We start from the raw sequence: 24,157 nt of genomic DNA, 5'->3' as shown, positions 1-24,157 counted from the left end.
AGTGTGTAAGAGCTCTCAGAACTTGGTAAAACAACCGGATTTAAAAAATGGGCAAAAGATTTTAATAGACAGTTCCCCAAAGGAGACACGTGCAAAAACGCTTACCATCATTGGACATCAGGGAAACGCAAGGGAAACCACAGTGAGGTGCCGCTTCGCATCTGATGATACATGGCTGTGATCCACCCACTTAGACAATAATAAGTGTTGGTGAGGACGGAACTCTCACACGCTGCTGCAGGGAATGTAAAATGGAGCAGCTACCGTGGAAAACAGCACGGTCGTTTCTTTAAAATTTAAACAGCAATTTACCATATGACCCAGCGATTCCACTCCTAGGCATCTGCCTGCGAGAAATACAAGCATATGCTCACACAAAGACCTGCGTGCAAATGTTCATAGCCACGTGTTCATAATTCCCAGACTGGAAACAACCCAAATGCTCGTCCACTCGTGACCAGATGAACAAAGAGTGGCGTTTCCATACCATGGAATTGCAGCTGAAATAACAACGAACAAAATACGGATCCAGGCTACACCGTGGATGAACCTCAGAAACATTATGCAGAGTGATAGAAGCCAGATGCAAGATAGGTACAGATGCGTATATTGTAGGATTTTAGTGACATGGGCTAGCCAGGAAAAAGCAAATACAGAGCGACAAAAAATATTAGCTGCCTTAGGCTGAAGATGGAAATGGGGAGTCACTGCATATCAGCACAAAGTTTCTCTTGGGGTGAAAATGTCTTGAAAGTAGTGGTGAGGGTGGTTGTACACTGCTATAAATTTACTGAAAATCACACACAGAAAATTAATTGCCAATGATTCCTGTTTAGAAACTAAAAAATTGTCCCTTTCAAAGCCAAAAGTAAGCATGTCCAAACCCTCTACTTAGTTTTCTCAGGAGAACCTTCTGTCCTTTTCAGATTTCGGACCCCAAAGTGAGAGCTTGTCTCATTAATACTCACAGTAGCTTTCTGTGAGCACGGGTTCCTTATTTCCCGTTGTTCTAGTTACCACTACCTCTCAGTTTCGATAGTCAGTTCACTTGCCGGCGGTGTTTTGTTTTGGTTTGCACGTTCTGGGGAAGAAGCCTGCCTGTCCGCGTTTTGCTCGGACTATACGAAGCAGGGCTGAGATTTGTCTCCCTAAGTAATTGTCCATTTACATAATAGCTGAGGTTGGTGATAGTGAAAAACAAGCACAGTTAATATTCTTAGTAAATCAGCAAGTTGTAATTGAATTGCCGGGAAGTTTCACGTCCTATACGGCTGAGTCACGTGGCCCTCAGGTGGGGTTGGGGCAAGAGCGGCTCTTCGAGCCTTCCGGGACAGCCTGCAAACAGTTAGCCTGTTCTGACAGGAGGTCAGCCTTTGCAGCCAAAGGGGCTTCTTCCCTCCCTTGGGGCCTTGTCCCGCCACATCCTCATGAAGAACATCCCAGGAGCTGCGCTTGCAAAGTTCTGGCAGTCCCTGCCCTCCAGGGCTCCTGGCACATGAGTTACGTAACGATCGTCAACCGAGGTTCTCTTGTTTCCCAGCATAATTCTGTTTAGCGAAAGCTCGAGGTTTATTAAACAATGCTGAATATATATAATGCTTTTCCTTCCTTTTTTCTTTTTAAAAAATTCCCTTAAATACACCCTGACGCTCAGAAACCAGACGGACAGATGAAAGGGGAAGAATTGCGACACATCATAAACTGCATGGTTGTACAACTAAGCGATTCGGACTTCAGAGAACTAATGCAGACGCTTGACCCTGGGGGCACGGGGCTGGTGGATGTCCGCACGTTCACCAGGCTGCTCGAGGAGGCCTCTCAGGTAAGTTCCGTAACAACTCCGTGTCTGCGCGTCTCTGCCGGCCGGGAACTCAGCATTCTTAGCAAAGTAAGGGATGCGGGGAGTGTGGTTTGAAGAAACGCATGACTTCGCTTTGAGTTTCTCAGCTGACTTAACTTTTACTTGAATTAAGGGTTAAGTGTTTAAGAGTGCTTTGATTTGGACTTTTAGTTTCTAAACCACACTGGGGGCCGTTGGGCATTTCTGAGGACCTGTCCCCGGCTGAGAGCACCTTTACCTGCAGCGGGAGGGACCTTGCTTTCGGGGAACGTGAGCGGCAGCCTCTCACGGCCCGTCCTGCCCGGCATGAACGGCTCCTCTGGTTTCCTTCCGTAGCTTTAGAGCTTTTCCGTTAGTTAGCTCACCTTTTACGTAATGGCTGCTTATTGCCTCTAGTGACTAACAATTGCTTTTAATTTTTGTTTCTTTTGACTGAAAAATGGACACAGTTTATTATTAGAAATGCTTCCTTAACTGTAATAGCTATTAGCATTTTTAGATTATAACAGGTTTTAAAAAGTTTGGTTAGTTTCCCCTCCATGCCTGCTCCCTGGCCCCCCGGAGGTGGTCCCTGCCCACCTGCCCTGCCCCCCACCAAGTCTGCAGATTATCCAGTTGTCTAATATTATTATTCCTTGTCGACACTGCACTCGGTTTCCTTTTTCATTGTTCCCCTGCTGATAGGCAGAAGTGCTGTCTCATTCTGTCACTTCACATTTACCCAATTTCTAGGTGATAGATTTTTTTCGTGTTTGTTGTACTTTGAAAAAATGAGTACAAGTTCAGTGTCCTTATTCCCATTTCCAGGAGGGGATCAGAGGGCAGACTCGCTCGCTCAAGGTCTCAAAGCCGTTGGCTGACGGGGGGCAGAGCTGACAGTCGTGTGGGAAGACCCCAGAGCTCCTACTGCCTGTGTGAGCCACTGGGGTCGCTGTACTTTCTCTTTCCCAACCAGACAGGAAAGCCGTCCTCCTGTGCAGAAACCAGGACGCTTCACCTGCCGGCTCCGGACTCAGTAAGTAGCGCCACCCTCTGGGGTCCCGGGGTGCACCCACCCCAGGTCGCACGCCTGTAGCTTGTAAAGGTGCTCGTTTCTCGTCAGGTGGAAGCGATGGTCTGTGACGCCATCAGCAGGAACGGCCAGGCGTTCCACAACATGCTGCAGTCCTATGACCTCGGAGACACCGGGCTCATGGGCGCCAACAGCTTCAAGAAAGTCATGCACATATTCTGTCCGTGCTTAACGACGGAGCATTTAACGAAGTAAGATTTTCGGTAACGAACCAGTTCATGTCACGTTTTCCATCACATCCCTCTTTGTGATTCTAAACCGTGTGTAGGTTCTGTTTGGGGCCTCTGGCTTCGCCAAGCCTGCAGCAATGAGCGCGCAACTTGCACGATTAGAAACCAGTAACAGACACGATGTTAAAAGAGTAATAGATCCTGCTCTGTTGGTGGTTTCTTAGGGTTTTCTAAAATATGTGTGTTTGCCACACGTCCAGTGTAAGTACTTCCATAATCCCATGGCAAAATTTCTAATTTAAACTTTTTTCTTTGTTTACGTTTGCTATACCTTTATCGCAGTATTCTTTACAAACCCTGAACCGCACATGCTTAAATGATGCAGTTTGACGAAAGCCCCTGAGTGCACGTGTCCATGAAACCATCACAGGCTGTCCATTGAGAGAGCGGACACTTTCGTCCCTCCCCAAAGCCGCCTCGCGCCTCTCGCAAATCGCCTCTCCCGCCCCAGCCCCCGTGGCCGCGGGTCTGCTGTCACTGCAGAGTACTTTGCGTGTTCCAGGCTTTTCCATAATTGAAAGTGCACGTGATGCTCCCTTTTTCCCAGGCTTTATTCCCCAACATAAAGATTCTGAGATTCATATGTGGCCACACGTATTCGCGGTGGGTTCCTTTTCATTGCGGAGCGGCATTCCGTTGTACGGGACACACACCTTGTGCACCCATCCGTGGTGGGTATTTGGTCCGCTTCCAGCTGGGCCAGTCACAAATAAAGACGTACATGTCGCTCAAGTCCTTGTGGAGACACACATCTCCGTCTCCCGGGGACTGCAACGGCCAGCTCCTCTGGTAAGTGTGGATTCAGCTGCCAAACCACCTCCCACAGGAGCTGCCCACGTTGCACCCAGCCCATGGTGGACAAGGGCTGTGGTTACCCACACCCTCGCCGACACTTGGTAGGGTCCGTCTTTTTTACTTTTAGCTGTTCTAATGGGTGTGCTCTACTTATGTTTAAAATTCAGACTCTGCAGTAAGTTTGAGGATACTGCTTCGGGAAGAATCCTTTATAAGGCCCTCTTGGCAAGCATGGGGGTCAATGTCCCGCCGCCCATCTCTCCAGTTCTCACTCCGAAGGACCGGCTGTTCCGTGAACGTGTTCAGAAGGAGGAGCGGCAGAAGCCGGATTGTTCCGAGAGGTACAGTGAAACAAAACAGAACACCGGTGAAACCGCAGAGCTTACCACCCTGACCTCCGTGGCTCAGTCGGTTCGGAGTGGTCCCGCCAAGCCGAGGCCCCTGGTTTGATTTCCAGTCGGCACGTTCCTGGGTCGTGGTTCTGCCGCTCGTTAACGTGCATAGGAGAGGCAACCAGTTCCATGCTTGTCTCCCTCTCTGTCTCCCTCTCTTCTGCTCTCTCTAAAATTAAATAAATAAAACCTTTAAAAAAAATAGAATGTAAAATAGAAATGGGCAAAGAGCCCTGACCAGTGTAGCTCAATTGGTTGGACATCTTCCCACAAAGCGAAAGGTCCCAGTTCGATTCCCTGTCAGGGCACATGCCCGGGTTGTGGGCTCCATGCTCCGTCCCCTGTCGGGGTGTTTGCCGAAAGCAACCAATCACAGTTCCTCACCATCTCTCTCTCCCTCACCTCTCTCTAAAAATAAATAAATAAAATCTTTTTTTTAAAAACCCCTGCAGAGCCTGCTGTGGAAAGGGAGGGAGTAAATATTTACTGACTAAATGAGTGTGTTAATGTTTTATTATTTTAAATAAGAAAGATGGCAAACTATAAATGCAGTGATTGGAGTCGGGTTTTTAGAGCAAGCAGAGACCTTGGGAGTTACCGAGCTGACCTGTTAATTCTAGAAATGAAGGCACTGGGAGGTCTGGGGCCTCGCCTCAGGTTTCACAAGCTCAGTGGTCACCCTGGCTCAGGAACGCGGGACTCTCGTCTCCCAGGGGACCAGTCTGCCCCTCACGTCCTGCACTCACGTCCATTCTTCTCCGGAACCTTAGATACCTGACCCCTGTTTACTGTTGCTCGCAAAATACACCTCTTTAGCCAGTTAACATTTTCTAACAGGAATGATAGAATTATCTAAATGATTGCCAAATTGAATCATAGCAATAAAACACACTTAGGAAATCTATTAAAAATTGGACTGATGAATATTCTTGCCCTTCTTCCTTTTGAAAAATACAGGTTTAGTTTAATGAAAAGATATTATTTTTAACTTGCTTATTCCTGGCTTATAATAAACCCATAAAGAAAGGTAAAACATGGAAGTATTCAGCGGACTTCACTTTATCCCATCCCTTTTTCAAAGTTCTTACGCACAGAGCAGTGGGGGTATTTTAATGGTATGCTAATGAAATTCGACTCTCTGGGCATTCGGGTAGTAGCTGCATTGTACATGGGCAGGAAGACGATATTTTAAGAGCAGGCTAACTGTTCAGTGATGAGCTATATATATCTGCCTCCTAAAACCAGTGAGAGAAGTAATGGCCATTAAGCATTTCATAAAACGTGGGCATTGCTGGCGAGCTCTTAAATTCGCCAGAAGCGGCAGAAAAAGAGTGGAAGTTCATTCTCCGTGGCTACTTCATGGCCATTGCTGCCTCCACCCCTGCAGTGGGGCCCAGGAGACTTCCGGAGAGCCGGAGAAACAATTATTCTCCAAACGCACACGCACGCTCACGCTCACACGCATGGCGCGGCACCTCTGTATTTTATGAACCAAGTTGATTTTATAAATCAAACTTGGAAAAGCTGGGGACTTCCCTCCCTTCCCATGGATGTGTGATCCCTCCTGTGATCCGGTTACCACAAAACAGCCTGCTTAATTTAAATAATTTTCGCAGTTCACAAAAATACCCTTTTTCAACCATGTCTGCCTAGCCACCCGCCATAGTCAGCCAGCTCAAAGCACAGGTGAAAATCTTAGCGCAAAGATGGCAGCGTTCTCTTCCTGCAACTCCCACCCCACCTGCTGCCACATCTGGCAACACAGGGGGTGACCCGGCATGGCTGCCCCCCTCCAGGTCTGGCTCTGGCCCCTACAAGCCATGGGCACAGGAGGCGCGCCAAGGCACGTCCTCCAGCTGAGCGTGTTTCCTTATTTGTGCAAAGGGGGTGGCGAACCTCCTTTGCTGTCCTGGGTTGAATGGAAAACGGGTGAGGTCTCTCGGAAGTACCCTGCCTCATCTAAATGCCTGCTTGTAATTTTAGAGCCAACCCCACAGAGGAGAGACGGACCTCGACCAAGAATGTGACCAAGGAGGAAGCCATCGAAAAACTCCAAACCTGCGTGCAGCGGCAGGACCCAACGTTCAGAAAACAATTTCTTGATTTCAGCAAGGAGCCTGATGGCAAAATTAACGTTTGTGACTTCAGGAAGGTAGGAGAGTGGGTTTTCTCTGTGTTTCTGCGTCTCTCTTTCCTGAAGGAGTTCGGTCGTTTTATTACACCACCTCGCTTTAAAGGGTGGGCGTTGGGTTTTCTGTTTCTATTCCATGACAAAGCAGATCCATTTCTAGGCATCTTTTTAACAATTTAGAAGGATCCTTTTGGTCAAAAATGTCCTTGGCAACTTTCTTCAGAGAATACTTCTGATGCGGACGTGGCTGGGTTTTGATACCCGAACTTGCAAAACAAAGCAGCGGGTTCTCTGGTGCGCTGTTTGCAGCGCGCCCTCGCGCGGGTCGCGGGGCGGAGTGGGGGCCTGCGCCTGCCTGCCACGCTGCGGTTGGTTCCTCTAGAGGGTGGAAAACAACCTGCCGCACAGAGGGGAAGCTCAGGGTGCTGATGAGCGTGCTCCTGGTAACTGGGGGGGTGCTGCCAGGAAGGAGTCGGCCTGGAGGGCTCTGCGCGGACTTCCCAGAAATCAGCTCCATGGTTGCTTAGAGTCCCTCTGATGTGCCCCCCGCCCCCGCCTGCCCGCCGATCACCCTCAGCTGGCATGCAGCCGTTACCATGTGGACACATTTGGAAGAAGGTGATGAAATGCATTTCCAAGAAGAGAATGATTATATTGGTGGCTACTATTAATCTAGTGCGCACCCCCACACCAGATGCCATAGTAGGCTCTTTACCTGTCTCACACCCCAGCTTCCATGCAGCAGCACCCAGAGGGTGGACGGAGAAGGGGGTGGGTGTGGCACAGAGGTGGAGTTAGATGGCAGTTGAAACCATCCAGACCTCCGCATCCGGACGAAGGGCATGGAGCACGGGGAAGAGGACGGAGTCGGGAAATACTGAGGAATGAGGGCAATGGACAAGGAGGAGGAAAGATGTATGGATGGTTCCTAGATTTCTGGGTTGGGGACTGAGTGGCTCATAATTAGTCACTGGTGACTCTGAGGAGAGCACTTCCAGTGGGGTGAGTGGTGGCCAGTGGGGGCAAACCGTCTAACTCTCCCAGGGTGCCTTGTCCTAGATTCTGGACCCTAGATTCCATTGCCCCCCAAGTCATCTGGCTCCAGTCCCCTCACAAAGAATGGCCTCGAAGGATCACATAGCTCAATGGTCTTGGTTTTAGAGTCTGCCCATAGGGTCACAGGAAACCGAGAATCCACTACTCTGCCTCTGAATTTCCAGAGACAGAAAGTGGCCACCGCAGAGGAGAGCAGTGGGGGTGGTAGAGCTGGGCTAAGACCCACGGCCACGGCTCCGGGGGCACCTTCTTACCTGGTACCTGAGAACACCTTACATCTGTAAGCTCCGCTGTGGGTTCTTCCGTGTTAAGGCTCCATTGATAAGCCAGTGACTCCCTTGTCCACACCTCTGGTTCACATCCCGGACTGCTCCCCTGAAGCCACAGCCTCAGGTGCTCACCTGCCTATGTGACGTCCTCCCGTGAGTGCGTGAGAAATGCCCGGATCCTCCCCAGAGCCACTCGGCCAGCAGCCTGTACCTTCTTGGCCAAGGGCGACCTTTTTCCCAGTTACTCAGGACTAAATCTTGGCATCTTCCTCGGTCCCCTTCCTCTCACGCCCACATCCAGTTCATCAGCATGGCCTGTCGGCTCCCTGGGCAACTGTCCCAGAGTACAGCAGCCACCACCACTCCACAGCCTTCCCCGTCCCCTCAAGTTGGGGTAGGCCAGCAGCCTCCTCGCCGCTCTCTCCACTGCAGCTCATTCTCTACCCCGCAGCCAGGATGCCCCTCCACCAAGTCAGTATGGGGGCTGCTCCTGCCCAGAGCCCTCCATGGCTCCCCATCTACCCGGAATAAAGGCCGGAGTCCGAGAAGGACCCAGCCCCTCAGTCCCTCTCAGACTGTGACTCCTGCCACCCTCCCCTCACTCAGCCACCTGGCCTCCTGCTGTTCCTCAGGGCACAGACCCTCTGCCTTTGTGCACCAACTGTCCCCTCCACCTGGAACGAGTTCCCAGAGGGGGCGACATTACTTTTAATAGCAGTGCCCCTCCACACCTTCCTATCGTTTCAGATGTGGGTGTGCAGCGATCCCCAAAGCTGTGTCGCACCAGTTAGAGTACGGAAATGGTAGTGGAGTTCCACCCCGGGTGTAGGGTTGGGGACCGAAGCTCTGCGTCCCTCACGCCTGCTTGCCCAGGGAGGCACGCGTGCAGTGACTCAGCACGTGGACCTAGGCAGCACTCGGCTGCTGGCCCGCGAACCTCGTGTTCTAGACCAGGACTGCTAGTTCTTTATTGTCGCCAGCCATCACCCAGCCTGTGGCGGGGGCAGGGCTGGCTGGCTCGCCAGGTTTTCCAAGAGACAGCTGCAAGACCAGAGCCTGGAGCTAGTGGGGACTCACCAGTTGCCCAGCCAGTTGAGCCCCTGGGTGGCCATCGCTGGGGCCCCGTTCTCCCCGCCGTGGTCAGGAGATATCGTCCCCTGTGCAAACTCAGGCTCTTAGCTCATCACCTGTCTTCCTTGGTTTCCTCTCTCTACGGTGGGAGCTGTCGGAGAGTCTGAGGGATGTGCCGTAACACTGCTGTCACGCTGCATTGACGGTCCTCACAGAGGCAGAGCTATGGGGGCGGGGGCAGGTACTGTTCTCTCTGGACTTGGGCCAGCCCGGGTCTGAGTATCTTACCTCATATGGTGCGTCATTTCCCACGGCAATCCTGTCAACGGTATTTTTCTCCCAGGAAATCCCTCTCTCCCGGTTCATTGCTCTGACCACTGTACCATATGGCCGATGACTTTTGCATATTTTTTTAATGTCATTTTATTTAAATTATGAGTCAAGAACTGGTGGTGTTGCAGGAAAACTGTTCTTGAACTTTAAGGTGACCTAGAATCTTTATATTCTTCTCTATTTTTCCTTCCTTTCTCCCTCTCCTTCACAAGCTGAAAACCCAAAAACGGTATCTTAAGTAAGAGAGGCGGCCATTTTTCTCTTTCATAAGAAGGAGTCTCGGTGTGGTCTGTACAGGGCCAATGCAGCAGCTCGATGGTGCCTTCAGAGACCCAGACTGCTTCTAGCCTCCTCCCCTTTCAGGGTCATCCTCATGCATGCAAGATAGCTGCTGGAGCACCAGCCATTGCATACATGTGTCAGGCATAATGAAAGAGGAAAGTGAAGGGCAAAAGGCTAGAGCAAGACAAGTCTTTCTTTTTTAAAACAGCATTCTTAGAATCTTCTCCCAGCAGCTTTATTTTGTGGACTAGGACTGTGTGTGTGTGTGTGTGTGTGTGTGTGTGTGTGTGTGTGAGAGATATTTTTGGGTGAGTACATTAAAACCTCCGGAAAAAGTGGGACCTGTTCCCGTGGGAGAAGGAGAGAATATGTGTTAGGCAGGCAGATGTAACAGCCTCTGTCAAACTTTTTCAGTAAACATTTTGAGGGTGCCTGGTGCACACTTGGCGTAGGACTAAACCACGTGGGGACCGTGGATAGCAAAGATGTCTCATTACTTGGTGACAATGACCCATGGGGGGCCTAAAATGACAAACACCCAATGACACATAAGTCATGCTTAGTCTAACTGAGTAATTAGACTAATTGAGCTATTCCATCCATCAGGAATTTGAGGATGGCTTTACCATCCCAGTTCCCTATAATTGGCTGTTCCTGATGGGAAATTGTCTTCTTTGCCCTCAGCAAACACACTGAACACTGTTTGGCTCCCTGTGATTCTTAGTTCCATCGCCGGTGTCCGTGCCCAAGGCCTCCGGAGGCTGACCCAGGGCTGCGGAGCTTGTCTGCAGCCCCTGAGATGCGTATTAGGGACATACGCATCCGTGACAGCCCAACCCAGTGTCCCGGATTCCTGGCACTTCTGGCTCCTTGCTTCTCATCTGCTCCAAGGTGGGGACACCTGGCCTTGCTTAGGAGGACGTGAGCTTTTCTGCTTCTTCCCAGTGGGTGCCTCGTGCCCTCTGGGGGGAGTTTGCACCCTCCTCACCCCACTACCATTGCTTCCCAATTACACCCTGTCTTTCCCACACAGGAGACGGGGACCCCATGTAAACCAAGCCCCTTGAACACGGGCGAGCATCTCCTAGCGCTCAGGTGTGCGTAAGCAAACGAAGTGACCATGGGGACTCTGGGAGAACCACATTGTTTTAAAAAGTCAAGTATTAAGTATTTTAATACATCTGGCATTATATCTTCTTCGGAAGAATACAACTCGGGTAAATTAAACACTTTTAAACTATTATTCATTAGGGTCCGTTTTGTGAGGGGGGAAACACAAAAACGAGGGAACAGTGAGAAAAACCAACTGAAACGTTCATAGTAAGAGAAACACATATCGACACCAGGTCAGAGACCCAGAGAGTGAGTGGGAGGCCTTCAGAGGCGTCTCCCCACATTTGCCCTGTCGGGGCTGCCGGGGCGGAGCGCTTTCAACGACACGCTGCATTCTGACTGCGCAAGCAGAGGGGAGCTCTGGATGCTCCAGCCGAGGCCTGAACGGCTTCAGGGCACAGAGCACAGGCTCTCCAGCCCGTTCAGGGGCTTCCACCTCAGGTAAGAAAGTCTTTAGGAAAATGAGGGAAGGACCCTGTTCCTGAGGACAGGTGGTGGGGAGGAATGAACCAACTAAGTTCTTCTGCTTCCTGTGACAACCAGCTTCCTGACCTTGCAGATGTGCGTTTGAGGCCCCTCACATCTCCAGTCTTGTTGGTCCGAGCCCCCCACAACCATCAGAAGTATAAATGCGTTGTTATTTCTCCGTCTTCAGGCACCAACCTGCCACCAGAGGCCGAAGCTGGCTTCTCTTGCAGCCGGCCGGGCCCAGGTGGCCAGCTCCTCCAGGGCAGGAGCAGCAGCAGACCCTCGGTGTCTGCTGATCACACCGCTAGGACTTCCACTTCTGCCTGGGTTTTCTCCAGGCCTGTCTCCCCGCCAGGCCTTTGTCTCCTAAGTGCCACAGCGTGAGGACGTGCACTCTGCCTTTCAGAAGTTTTCAACCTTGGATTTGGACTTCAGCCCCCAGAAGTTCCAGGGGTTAGCATAGGTCTGGAAGGGGAAACCAGTCCCAGTGTGAGCCTGCCCCCTCCCATCTCCACTTTGGAGATACTAGCACCGCATACCTAGCGAACGCTGCTAGAGCCGCCCTGTGCCCGGCCCACCTCCGGTTCTCGGGCTCGAGTCTGCTCCCAGGACCATCGGCTGCTCCCAGGGAAAATGCAGTTGCACGGCCTCAGTTTGCCCTGAAGGGTCCTTCTCACCTGGGAATTTCAATCCCTTCAGACAGCACAGCTTCCTTGGCTCCCTGAGGCCTTCTTATTATTTGTAATCGATGGGGCTCTTTCATTGTTTTTCCACTGAGAATGTTTGCTTGCTATACATGACTCCATCCTATCCAGAAGCAATTGACGTCTGTCAGTTTTGTTAGTAACAACTTTATGTTGTTATTTTTCTCTTATGTATTTGTTTTCTATTTCTTTATTTCTGCCATTACCTTGATTATTTCCTTCCTTCTACTTGATTGGGGTTTAATTTGCTTTTCTTGTTCTAATTTCTTGAGATAAAATGTTAGATTGTTTATTTCTCTAATGTATGAACTGACGGCTATATGTTGCCCTCGAGGTACAGGCATAGCTGCATCATGCATGTTTTGGCATATCGTGTTCTCGTCATCATTTGGGTGAAAATATTTAATGATTTCCCTTGTGGTTTATTCTTTTTCCAATGGTTTATTTTTAAAGTGCATTGTTAAATTTCCAAACAGTTAGGATTTTCTAGTTTACCTTTTATTATTGACTTTAAAGCTGATTCCAGGTGATGAGAGAATATAGTCTAAAGTCTAAATAACCTCAGGCAGTCCTTTGAAATATTGAGGCTTGGGTTAGGAGCCACCACACAGAGAATTCTGGCAAACATCCTGTGAGCTCAAACATACACTTGGAAAGAAGGTGTGCTCCCTCCCTCACGGACCCTCAGTTTGCCGAGTACGCCCATCAGGTCGGCTCTGTTAACTGTTTCTCAGAACTTCTCTGTCCCTACCTCATTTTTGCCTGCTCATTCTGTTAGCTATTGAGAGAAGTACGTTGAAGTGGATCGTGGATTTGTCTAGAGAGATCCTTTTTTATTCTGTCGATGGTTGCTTTATCCACTTTGAAGCTAAATTATTGGGTACACGTAGATTGCTGAAACTTCCTGCGGATTGTCTCCTTTGTCATTAGGACATGACTGTCTTTATACAGCGCGATGCTACTTGCCTTCGAGCCTATTTTTGCCTGATAATAATATAGTGGCTTCAGCTTTCTTTTGATTCATGTTAACGTAGAATACACTTTTCCATCCTTTTACTTCAGACTTCCTGGGTGCTTGTATTTAAACTCAATCTCTTATGGGCAGCATATAGCTGGTATTTTAAAAGATAGTGTGACAGTCTTAGTCTTCTACTCAGAGTACTCAGTCCTTCTTACATTTATTTAATTACTGATACAGTTGGTTTTATAGCTGTCATCTTAACTTTTTTTTCTATTTGACCCAGCTGTCCCTTTCTTAGCTTCTCTGAGATTATTCAGGTACTTGTATCGTTCCATTTTCCCCTCTGTTAGTTTATCAGGAAGTCCATCCTTTGGCCCGTCCTGTCGGGGCCACACCAGCGATTGCAGCACACGCATCCTTGTCCAAGCACACGTAGCCACATACAAACGGCTGTATCTGCCGCTTCCCTAACAAGGCCGGGCTTTCAAACGTTCCGATTTCATTTACCTCCTCAGTCTTTGGCGTTTCCGTTGCCGCACATTTACATTTTACACGTATGTCAAATCCCACGAGACACCCTCACTGTTTTTGTGGTAAATAAGCGGGGCTACGCGTCCACGCTTGCCCCTGCTCTCGTTCGCGCCCCCGCGTCTTGTGCCTGTGCCTCGGCTCGCTTCCTTCCTGCCGGCAGTCCTCCCTGCCGTCTCTGGTTCAACGCCAGGGTGCTGGCCCCTCACTGCTGCATTTCCGTGGGTGACGCGGCCCTCCGTCACTTCAGCTCACGTTCTGCATATGCCCAGGACCCCGCCCAGGGCCCCACATGACGTTTGCTGGTTGTGTGTGCTGTGGCCCCTCCAGGCTGTGACCGATTCCCAGACTTCCCTTCTTTTTGATGGCCTTCGCAGTTTTGAGGGGCCTGGTCAGATATTTTGTAGGCTCTGCCTCTGTTGGGATTTGTCTGATATTTTCTCACAATTAGACTGGGGGTAGCGGTTTTGGGAGGAAGGCCACAGAGGTATAGTGCCCTTCTCATCACATCCTGTCAGAGCACCTGCTGTCCAGACGTCTAATCGCGGTGAAGTTGGCTTTGACCGCCTGGCTGAGGCGTTTGTCAGGCTCTGCTCCACTGCAAAAGTACTCTCTCCCTCTCCTCTTTCTGTACTGCGCTCTTTGGGAAGAAGTCACTATGTACAGTCCACACTTACGGAGTGGGGAATTATTATGCTGTACCTCTTTAAGCGCAAAATATTTGCATAAATCATTTGAAATTCTTCTGCATGGGAGATTTGTCTCTCTTTCCATTTATTAATCTATTCAATCATTTATATCAATATGGACTATGCCTCATTATTCTTTAAATGTCTGTGTGATACTTAATGATGTTTTCTTCTCACTCCTGATATTGGTAATTTTTATCTTTTCTCTTTGTTTCTTGAATAGTCTGGCTAGAGGTTTATCACTTTTATTGATCTTTCCTATAAAACAAGCTGTGGTTTTATTGACTTTCTCTATTGTTTGTCCACTTTCTATCTCACTGACTTCTGCTCTTTATTTTTGCTTCTACTTACTTCTCCTTTGGGGGGTTTTAATTTGACACACAAGGAGATTTTTTTTGAATATTCACCTTCAGTTCCCAGTGGTAAAATCCATGTGAGTGTGGCCCCTCCAAAGCCTGGGCGTCCACAGGGTCCCATTCTCCAGCTCCCCCTCCCTCAGCCTCCAGCAGTCTGCCCGAGCCACCCCCTCAGGGCCCCCACCAGGGGGCACTGCAGCGGCTTCTGCCCCAGGCAGGTGATTCTCTGTGTCCCCGCCTGGAAGATTTCTCTGATGGAGCAAAGAAAAGGCATCGATTTCCGGTTTCCTTGGCTTGCTTCCCGTACAGACGGGAGTGATGACCTCCATTTCCGGTTGGGCCTGATGGAAGGCATCCACTGTTAACTTTTAAAGCTATGTTAGCTGGGAATGGTATTTTAGGTTGGCAGTTATTTGCTTCTAGCATTTTAAGATAACGTTCCATTGTCTTCTGGCTTCCAGCAGCTCTGCTGGTAAACTCTCAGCCATGTTGCTGCATGTTTGAATGTACTGTGTCCGTCCTGTGCTGTTGTATTTCAGCAGTTTTCCTTGGTGCGTGTAGGCGTGGCTTCCTTTGTGTGGTTCTGCCGGGCTTCGCAGTTCGTCTTGCAGCTGTTGGTGGATGCGCTCAATCAAAAGTGTGGAAAACTTACAGCCGTGGTCTCTTTTCCTTTACTGTGCCCTGCGCCCCCGCCCCTGTGAGCCCTGTTCACAGTGTCTCTCGTGTCTCTTTCATTCTGTTATCTGGTTCGCATCCTCCTTCTCTCAGGGCTGAGTCCAGGATGTCCATGGACTGGCTTCCACTTTGTCAGTCCTGCGTTCTGCGCTTTCCAATCGGTAGCTGACTTTGTTCTCACAGTTCCTCTTTTAAAAGACTTTATTTTTTTATTTCTAGAGGGGAAGCGGGGGAGAGAGAGGGAAACATCAATGTGTGGTTGCCTCTTTTACGCTCCCTACTGGGGACCTGACCCACAACCCAGGCCTTTACCCTGACTGGGAATCGAACCAGAGACCCTTTGATTCGCAGGCCAGGGCTCAGTCCACTGAGCCACACTAACTAGGGCTGTTCATACAGTTCTTAATTTTAGTATTTTTTCCCATTCTGGGATGTCCATTTGATTGTTTTTTAATATATTCCATATCTGTGTCTTTTTTTCCATTGTCTCAACATCTTATATTTTCTTCGACGTATTTATAGCCATTTAAAATCTTTTTTTCTGCCAACTCCAGTATCTGGATCACCTATAGATGTTTTTCTGTCTTTGTTTTCCCCTTGATTTTGGGTCCCATGTCCTGCCTCGGCATGCCGGCTATACTTCTGTTGGGTTAAGAAAATTCAGAGGCTCTAGATGATGGACCGCACTTTCCTCTGCCTGGCAGATAGAATGGGGACTGATGGCCTTAATCCAGCGAGGGACTGGATTTGATTTGAGGCTGGATTGCAGTTTCTCAAAGCTTACCCTAAAAACAAACAAACAAAAAACCCAAAACACTCCGGTTTTGGGGGTGTAGCCTCCAAAGTCGTAAGCCCAGTGCCTGGGTTATTGCTTGAGCTGCCGCCCCTGCGATGTCCTGAGCTCTCTCCTCTGTCTCCTCCAGGACCACAGGGGCGCCAGCGAAGTCCCTCTGCCCCCCGGAGGCTGGCCGCCTGGGCCCTTGCCCGCACGGGAGGCAGCACATATCTCGAGCGGAACATTGGCATTGTCGGCTCAGTCCTCTGCTTCTCCCCTCTCCCTGGGGACCTGGCCATGCAGGTCTCTGATTTTGGATGCTGCAGTTCCGGGACCTTGTCACAAGCTCTTGTTTCTCTGTCTGCCGGGAGAGACTATCCACCTGGGCCAAACAGCCCCATCCGGGGCCTCTTGCCCTGCCCCAGCCGGGTGGCCGACTCCCCTCTCCCCTGACGGCCCCGCTCCCAGAGTTCTGTCCCTGTGAGTCCTGCTGCTGTAGAGGCTTCCGATATGCCAAAGAGACCTCCTTGTATCTGTCTGGCTTTTCTGTTTGCTGTGCGTGGAAGCACAGGTCTTCTGCACGCTGAACACCAGTCCTTCCCTTTTTGACAGCCATTCCCTTCTTTTCCTCTCTTTAAACACTCTTCTTTTACGTGCCTTTGCATACCGATGCCTTTATTTCCATGGAATGGATTCCCAGCAATAGGTTGCTTGGTCTAAGATAATATGGTTTTAATTTTAACACACTGCCCGTTTATTTTTTAAAAAAAACACCATAGTATCTCATGCTTTTAATAGCTATGTATGAATATATCTTTTCCCGTAGCCCCTGTTAGCAGTAGGCATTGTAGCTCTGTTTAATTTTCTCTGGTCTGGTAGCTTTAAAGTGATAGCTCATGTTGACTTTAACTTGCATTTATTTCCCAGACCGCTAGTGAGTTTATTCTCTTTGGAGGGTTTTTTGGCCATTAGGATTTATTCTTCTGTGAGTGGCCCATTTATATTCCTTGCCTCCTTGTCCGTTTGCAAGGGGTAGTTGTTCACTGTAGACGTTGCTGCGTGTCCCGTTTTCATAAGTTGTCCAGGGCCCGCGGCTTATCCCCCATCCCCTGGACTTTTGCCCCTGGATTTCGCCCCTGGGTTTTGCCCCTGGGAGGCCCCATGCCTCTCGTAGTCTCGCCCGAGCCTTACTCTCTGGCTGCTGCTCCTCTCTGATGCTTTCCCAGTTGCACCAGTCAAGCCAGCTTCTCTCCCGAGGGTGCTGTTTCCCTGCAGCTGTCTTCCTCACTGAGGTGGACGAGGACGGCTGTCTTTGTCTTTTTCATTCTCTGCCCTGTCCCCAGCATCTAAAACAGTGCCCAGCACAACATAAGTACTCAAAGCATACTTTTTATTTTCTTTTATTTTGCATTTTTTTATAGTTGTCTCCATTTTCCCGCAAACACTCCCCGCTCCCCCGACCCCCCACCCTCAATCCGTCCCCACTCTGGCTGTGTCAATACATGCTTTTAATGAACCTAGTCAATTTTGAAAAGCATTATGGTATTGTGATTGAAAACGTTGACTCTGGAGCCCGGCCGTCAGGGTTTGAACCCAGCTCTGTCCTTAATAACTGTGTGACCTTGGGCAAACTGGTCTGTGCCTGAGTGACCTTTGACACGACTGTCGCCGTTGTTTGGGGCACCACAACCGTGCCGCTGTAAGACGGCCAGCCTGACAGCCCCACTGGCTCGCTGCTCCTGGCTCTCCTCCTCTCCCCCGGCCTCTCTGTTTTCCGAGACCCAACAATACGAACATCAGGCCAATTAGTAACCCTGTAATGGCCTTTAAGTGTCCAACTGAAAGGAAGAGTTACACATTTTTCACTTTAAATCAGTAGCTGGAAATGATTAAGTTTAGTGAGAAAGGCATGTGGAGAGTCGAGACAGGCTGAAGGCTAGGCCTCTTGTCAGCCAAATTGTGGAAGCAAAGGGAAATTTCTCAAAGGAAATAAAAGGTGCTGCTCCCGTGAACACATGAACGAAAGGAAAGCGCGGCAGCCTTGGTGCTGATGCAGAGAAAGTTCTGCCGGTCTGGGGAGAAGATCAGATCGGCGACAGCACTCCCATATGCCAGAGTAACTATTGTGACTATGCCTGGAGAGGCACATAAGAATATGTACTCATAATAAATGAAAATGTAGGAAGTCTCAGCAGATACATAGAATTTATAAAAAGAAGCAAATGGAAATTCTAGAACAGAAACATAAAATGTCCACAATAAGACAATTCGCCAGATGGGCTCAGCCGCAGAATGGAGATGACAAAGGGAAGCATCGTGAGCTTGAAGAGAGAGCTGTAGAAATTATACAAACTGAAGAAAAGAAGAAGGTCAGAAACAAAGCAGTGACTCGGGACGTGTGGGCCAACGTCAAAGGGTCTAGCGCGGGTATAACGGAGTCATAGAAGGGAAGGAAGACACATGCGGGAACGGTGGCTGAAATTCCCCGATTCTTGGTAAAAGCGCTAGAGGAATATTCAGGAGGCTCAGAAAACCCAAGTAGGATAGATACGAAGAAAACCAAGAAAACCGTAGGGAAGCCGCCAAAACCCAAAGTCAGAGAGAGCGGTCGCCAAAGCAGCGAGTGCGGAGTGCACATTCCCAACCTGAGAGCAGGGTCTGAGCCGCCGCCCGCTGCTCCTCGGAGGCACTGGCCAGAGACAGGAGGATGGCTCGGATGTGTGAAGAGGAACAGAGTCTCCCCGCCCAGAGTTGACGTCCAGCGCAGGTGTCGTCCAGGAGTGAAGGGGAAATAAAGATGCTTTCAGGTTGAAAACAGGAAACAAAGAAAATGTGTTACCCACAGTCCTTCACTGTGAGAAACATTAAAGGAAGTTCTTCAGTTTGAAAGAACTCGAAACTAGGGAGAGACTCAGATGTTCATGACGGAATAAAGAACATTGGAGATGGCAAATACCTGACTAAACATAAAAGGCAGTTTTCCCTGATTTAAAAGGAGTGCATCAGAGTGGTGAGGGTAAGCATTGTGACACTGCCTCGCGGGGTTCACACTGTGGGGACGTGGAAAACAAAGCAGCATGAAGGACGGGGCAGAGCGGGGGGGCGGTAAGGCCCCATATGGTTGCGAGTGTTCTGCGTTTCAGCTGCAGTGGTTCACTGTTACGTTTGAATAGATGGTGAAAAGTTAAGGGTATGTGTTGGAATCCTTAGAGCAACTACAGAAGGGTGATGCAGAGGCCTGGTGACCCTGCGTCACCCACACACAGGGACCGGGGGTGGCTCCATCTCGGGAGGCTCTGCACCACTGGGCTTAGGCAGACTGAGTTGCTCAGCTCAGCTTCTAGTTGTTTCAGTAAGAAGGAACAGGGCTCAGGAGGAGCAAGCGGGGTGAGCGGAGCACCTGTCCTCACCAGGAACCCAGTGCAGGGTGGGCCGGGGAGGCCTCACAGGGAAGGGCCAGTCCGCAGTCTAAGCCGCGTCCCCGGGCGCAGGGTGACCACGTGGTGAGTCAGAATGTGTCAGGCCACAGGTTGTCACTCTCTGAAGAACTTTCTTAGGGAAATGCCTCCTAGGAAAGACCAGAGGACATGAACCTGAATGGTTAAATTCTTTAAAATCTGCTTTATAAATGTTGCAGTTCAGCTTTCTGTGGTATTGCACGTCGCCTCTGAGGGCTGTGATTGGCTGCTGTGTTCACCTCGGACAGGAGAGCTGCGCACGGGGAGGCGGATGTTCGTTCGTACAGCGCTGTGCCTCTCCCAGCTGCCCCACTCCTGGGACCCACTGCTTTGCATCGCTCCGTGCTGCCAGGTCCCACGCCCGCACTGCTGGCCAGGCTGCCTGCGCGCACCCCGCCGTCCACGCCTCGCAACCCTCCGGGCTGTGAGACATTTGCCAGCAGACATTTCCTTACTCTCCATTACATATGCGTTTATGAAAGGGCTGAGCAGGAGGAGTTTGCGATGAATAATTCATGTGCGATTGTTTTCAAATAGAAAGTTATTTTCCAAAGGAAGCAACGGATCTATCCATTTCAGAGACCCACGCCGCTTCCACGCGAGCCGCAGCTTTCCGTCAAACACTTGCTCCGTCCCGGGCTGGAACCGGATCCTCCGTGGCGCTGGGATGGTGCATGTGCAGATGGTGCAGAGCTGCCCTACTCCCTGTCACGCACAGCCAGGCAGGCCCTTGGGACAGCTTTGGAATCCAGCGCTGCTCCCTCCAAGGCCCCAGACAACGCGGCAACCCCTGCGTTCTCTTCCCTTTCACTCAGTTTCCGATCCTGCACCAACACATCCTGTGGCTTTCTCTCAATCTCTCTCTTTCTCACACACACACAGACACACACACACACATGAGCCCAGCCAGTCCAGCGCCTAAACAGCTGGGCAGTACAGGTACAAGGAGCCACTGTGGCATGTGGTCTGGCACTGACGTAGACAGCCTACGGTGCCGGCTCCCGGGGCCCTAGCCCCCCCACTGGAAAGGACAGCGCCCAGACAGAAGGAGTGGATGACCGCACTGCAGGTGGTGGGCACCCTGTTGCAGCTAGGTGGGCTTCTACTCTGCAGCCCTCCTGTGAGGAGGCTAGGGCTGAAGGCTCTGCACCTCACCAGAGCCCAGAGGCAAGGAAAACCTGTCCATGCTAGCCTCTGGGAGAAACAGGGAGCAGGTGGGGGGTGGTCTCCCTGCAACCCCTAGAGGCTCCTATTCTTGGTGTTTGTTCTGGGGATTGCCAAGGCATTCTGCCAGGACCCACGTGGGTCTTTGCCCATGTGGCTGATTTGGATGCATGGGGGCGGGGGCACCAGAGCTCCATGGCAGAGACCTTCCTACATTGCAGGCCCCGGTGACCTTGTCTGATGCTGGAGTTCATAGTAGGAGTTAAAAGAAGAACCCCAGGTCTGTCATTTCCTAATCATGTGACTGGGGCAAGTCACCTAAACTCTTAAGCCTCAGCTTCCCCATCTTCAGAATGGAGTTAGCAAGAGGGACTTTCTCAAGGCTTGTTGTAAGGATTCAGTGAGACTTACGCAAGGCCTGCCACATGCATTGCCACGTGGGGATGATGATGATGATGGGGGTAATGGGGGTGGTGATGGGGGTGATAGTGATGATGGTGATGGTGACGGTGGTAATGGTGATGATGATGGGGTGATGGTGGTGGCGGTGGTGACGGTGATGGTGATGATGGTGATGATGAGAGTGGTGATGGTGATGATGGGGGTGATGAAGATGGCTGTGATAGGGATGGTGTTGATGGTGATGGTTGTGGTGATGATGATGGTGATGGTGGTGGTGCTGCTGCTGATGGTGGTGATGGTGGTGATGATGATGGTGATGCATACTGACTCATACCCTCTTGTCCCCTTTCCCCCTTTTAGCTTTCTCCACAGAATACAGTCGTGTTGCACTGGCCCTGCTAGTCCTCTGCTCTCTAACTCACTCTGTGGTGTCATGTGCTGACCGTTGCTGACCTGTGTGTCCCCAGGCCTCCGACGCTCTTTCTTCAAAACTCACCCCCAACTTAGCTCTCCCAGGCAGCTTTCCTTCCTATGCACTGTCGGGGGGTGGGGGGCAGGCGGTGGCCATCATGCTGGACGTTTTGGTGACGATGGTGGTAGTGATACGGGCACAGCCATATTTTGAATGGTGATTCTGTGTCCTTTTTCTAGAAGAAAAGCCATGTTTTCTCTTAACTTGCAAATACTTTGAGAGCAGCAGCAATGGTGTATTCCATTCGCCTGTGTCCCCCAGTGTCACTTCTAGGGGCCTCACCTCTGGGCAGGTAGCTCTGTGGGTTGTTGACTGGCCATGGATAAAATGGTGATGTCCACACATGCCTCCTGAACAGCCCAGCTGATCCTTTAGGACAGTGTCATCTAGAACTTTCTGTCCCACTGCTGGCAGTGCAGGGAAGGGTGTTTCCTCAGTTCCCCCCGCCCCCCCCCCCCCGCACACACGAAATGGGAGCTGTTTGTAAACAGTAGGTTTGTGTGGTGGGGGAAGGGGTCGTGGATAACATTCAGGGCATGGACTCGCCTAAGGAGAGAAAAGTAGGCGCCACACCCGAAGCATAGCTGACAATGTAGACCATCCATCATAATGAGACTTTAATGAAAATTTTAGTTTTTCCTCCTCACACTGCCGAGCTGTTTTGTTCGTGCCTCCCAGGATACGTGTGAATGCAAACCCAACTGGCGAGACTCGAACGCAGTCACGGCACACGCGCATCTGGGCATCTCGAACGGCCCGGCCTCTGGGAAGGTCTGCAGTGCCGCCTGCCGCAGGGATGCCATGCCCACCGAGCCCCAGGCTGGGCACCCACTTGTTCCTTGTTCACTCGCTGGCTCTACAAACAAACTGGGGCCTGTGGGTGGGGGCGGACAAGCCTGACCACCTCCCCCTCTCTTGCTTTCCTGTCAGGCGCCAAAAGATCAGGGAATGCCCGTGGCTGACGACCAGTATGCCCAGCTGACAGCCAGAATGGGATTCAAGAAAGAAGGGATGAGTGATGTGGATTTTGCCACCGGACTCGAAGGTAGCTCAGCGCCCAGGGTGAACCCCACCCGGGCAAGTCTCCCCAACCCTGGGGCCCCGCCTGCCCCTCCCAGCACTGAGCGGGCCACAGGCTGTGGGGTTGGCGGAGCGCAAGCCCAGGCGTTGACGCAGTGTTTGTTCTCCGGCTGGAACAGAAGCTTTTGTTTAATTTGATCTGACTGCGTTTCACCCCTTTTCCCACCCCGCAAGTTAAGCCGAATTGTGAGTGCAGCATTTTGCCCGACAGAGCCTTCTCCAAACTTAGAGCAAAACGGTTTATAAAGTTGCCTCTGAAGCCTTGTGAGTCTTAAATCTCACCTCGCGTTCTCGGAGGTTTGCCTCATTCTGTTAGGGGTGGGTCATCTGTAGTGAGTGACACCCGCGTGCTAGCAGGACCAGCGTCCTTCCTCCCTGTGTGCCAGTGAGCACGTGGGTTCCGTAAGAGTCAGCGACTTCCCCAGAGTCACCCAGTCACCCCCCTTCCCAGGCCCTTCCCCAGACGGCGTCAGGGCATTTGTCTTGTCAAGTGCAGCCTGGGCCGGAAGCTCGTCCTCCTGTGGCCCCTGCTCCTCAGTCCGCTCTCCTGGCCTCAGGCCTGGAGGGGTGCGGCGTCCTCCTCCCCGCTGCATCCTGTCCCCTCCCTCCCCACGACGACTGAGGCCGCTTCTCCAGTGCGGGGGCAGTTTGGGCGGACAGATCTGCCCTCCTGAGAAGCTGCAGGAGTCAGGCAAACATGTCAACGGAACACACTCCTGCTGCGCTGCAAATGCACCGCAGCCTGGACAGGACGGGGCAGGGCCTGGGGGCCCCGGCTGCACTTGCCGTCCTCCCCAGGTCTGGCCTGGGGGAGGCCTGGGGTCTCCACCAGAGACGGTGGCTGGGGCTCCTCACCAGGGAGACGCTGCAGACCTGCGCAACCCCAGAGGGAAAGGGGTCCCCCGCAGGAAGAAAGGGGCAGTGCGAGAAGCCACAGACAGTTGGAACATTGACACTTTTGTTGGGTGTACACTCTGACATTTTTGAAGGAAAAGGAATTCACATGTAGTTCAGTGAGTGTGTCTGACATGCCAGGTGCGGTCATCGTTCAGAGAGGAAACTGAGGCCCACGGTGGGCAGCGAGTCCATTGCAGAGTTCGAACCTGACTCAGGAGCTACCGACTGCTCTTGGCTTCCTCCCTGCCACAGCCTGCTCTTTCGCCCTCACCTTTCTCCTCCTCCTCCTCCATCAGTCCCCCAGTACTGTCTGTCTCCCCACAGGGTCAGGTGCTGAGATGAGTGGGGTGGGGGTTGAGGTTCGTGGCTGGACGTCTGGGTTGGAGGCATGGCCAACCGGAGTCACACCACTGGAGATGGGGGGTTGTTACCTGCCAGGCATCAGGAACCTGAGGATGGCTGCGGCAGGCCCAGTAGAGCAGGCCAGGAGCCAGGCGCAGGACTGCACCACGGCACGCCCACGGGCTCCGGACGCCGTGCCTGCTGCCCATCCCGCAGAGCACATCTGTGCAGAGCGTGTGGGTGCAGCGTGTGCAGAGAACCATGTCTGTGGCCCAGGCCCAGGTTTCCGGCCTGGCTGTAGACAGGGCCACACCCCCATGATCCCCGTCCAGCCATGTGGAAGGTCACACTGCCTTCCTCTGTGTAGGACCCAGGGAGGGCAGAATGCGGTAACTCGCCGGCTGTGCTCTGGAGTCTGACGGCCTTGGTACAGCGGTGCTGCCCACGAGCACTGCGCCAGGGGCAGGGTCACCCCCTGGGCCTCCCTCTCCTCCCGAGTCAGACGCACGTAATAATAGGATTCCTTGGGAGCAAATTAGGCATAGGGAGAGAATCTTTTTTTTTTCCCCAGATTTTTTTTAAAGATTTGATTTATTTTTAAA

At 51.3% G+C, this 24,157-nt stretch overlaps 1 protein-coding gene across 10 annotated transcripts in view; it reads left to right on the top strand.

Annotated features, from left to right (window-relative positions):
* Positions 1 to 24,157, top strand: part of EFCAB6 (EF-hand calcium binding domain 6) — a 166,845-nt gene that overhangs the window by 84,666 nt on the left and 58,022 nt on the right. For all 10 annotated transcript variants that reach the window (XM_045187052.2, XM_071221106.1, XM_071221105.1 and 7 more), the window contains 6 exons: positions 1,655 to 1,822; positions 2,796 to 2,855; positions 2,943 to 3,103; positions 4,105 to 4,278; positions 6,313 to 6,481; positions 22,167 to 22,281. In XM_045187052.2, the coding sequence (XP_045042987.2) occupies positions 1,655 to 1,822; positions 2,796 to 2,855; positions 2,943 to 3,103; positions 4,105 to 4,278; positions 6,313 to 6,481; positions 22,167 to 22,281 (847 nt within the window). The remainder of the gene's footprint in view (positions 1 to 1,654; positions 1,823 to 2,795; positions 2,856 to 2,942; positions 3,104 to 4,104; positions 4,279 to 6,312; positions 6,482 to 22,166; positions 22,282 to 24,157) is intronic.

The sequence above is a fragment of the Desmodus rotundus genome, chromosome 3 (genome assembly GCF_022682495.2).
Source record: "Desmodus rotundus isolate HL8 chromosome 3, HLdesRot8A.1, whole genome shotgun sequence".
NCBI lineage: Eukaryota > Metazoa > Chordata > Mammalia > Chiroptera > Phyllostomidae > Desmodus > Desmodus rotundus.
The sequence above is the reverse complement of the archived record's forward strand: the minus strand, read 5'-3'. Positions and strand labels throughout refer to the sequence as shown.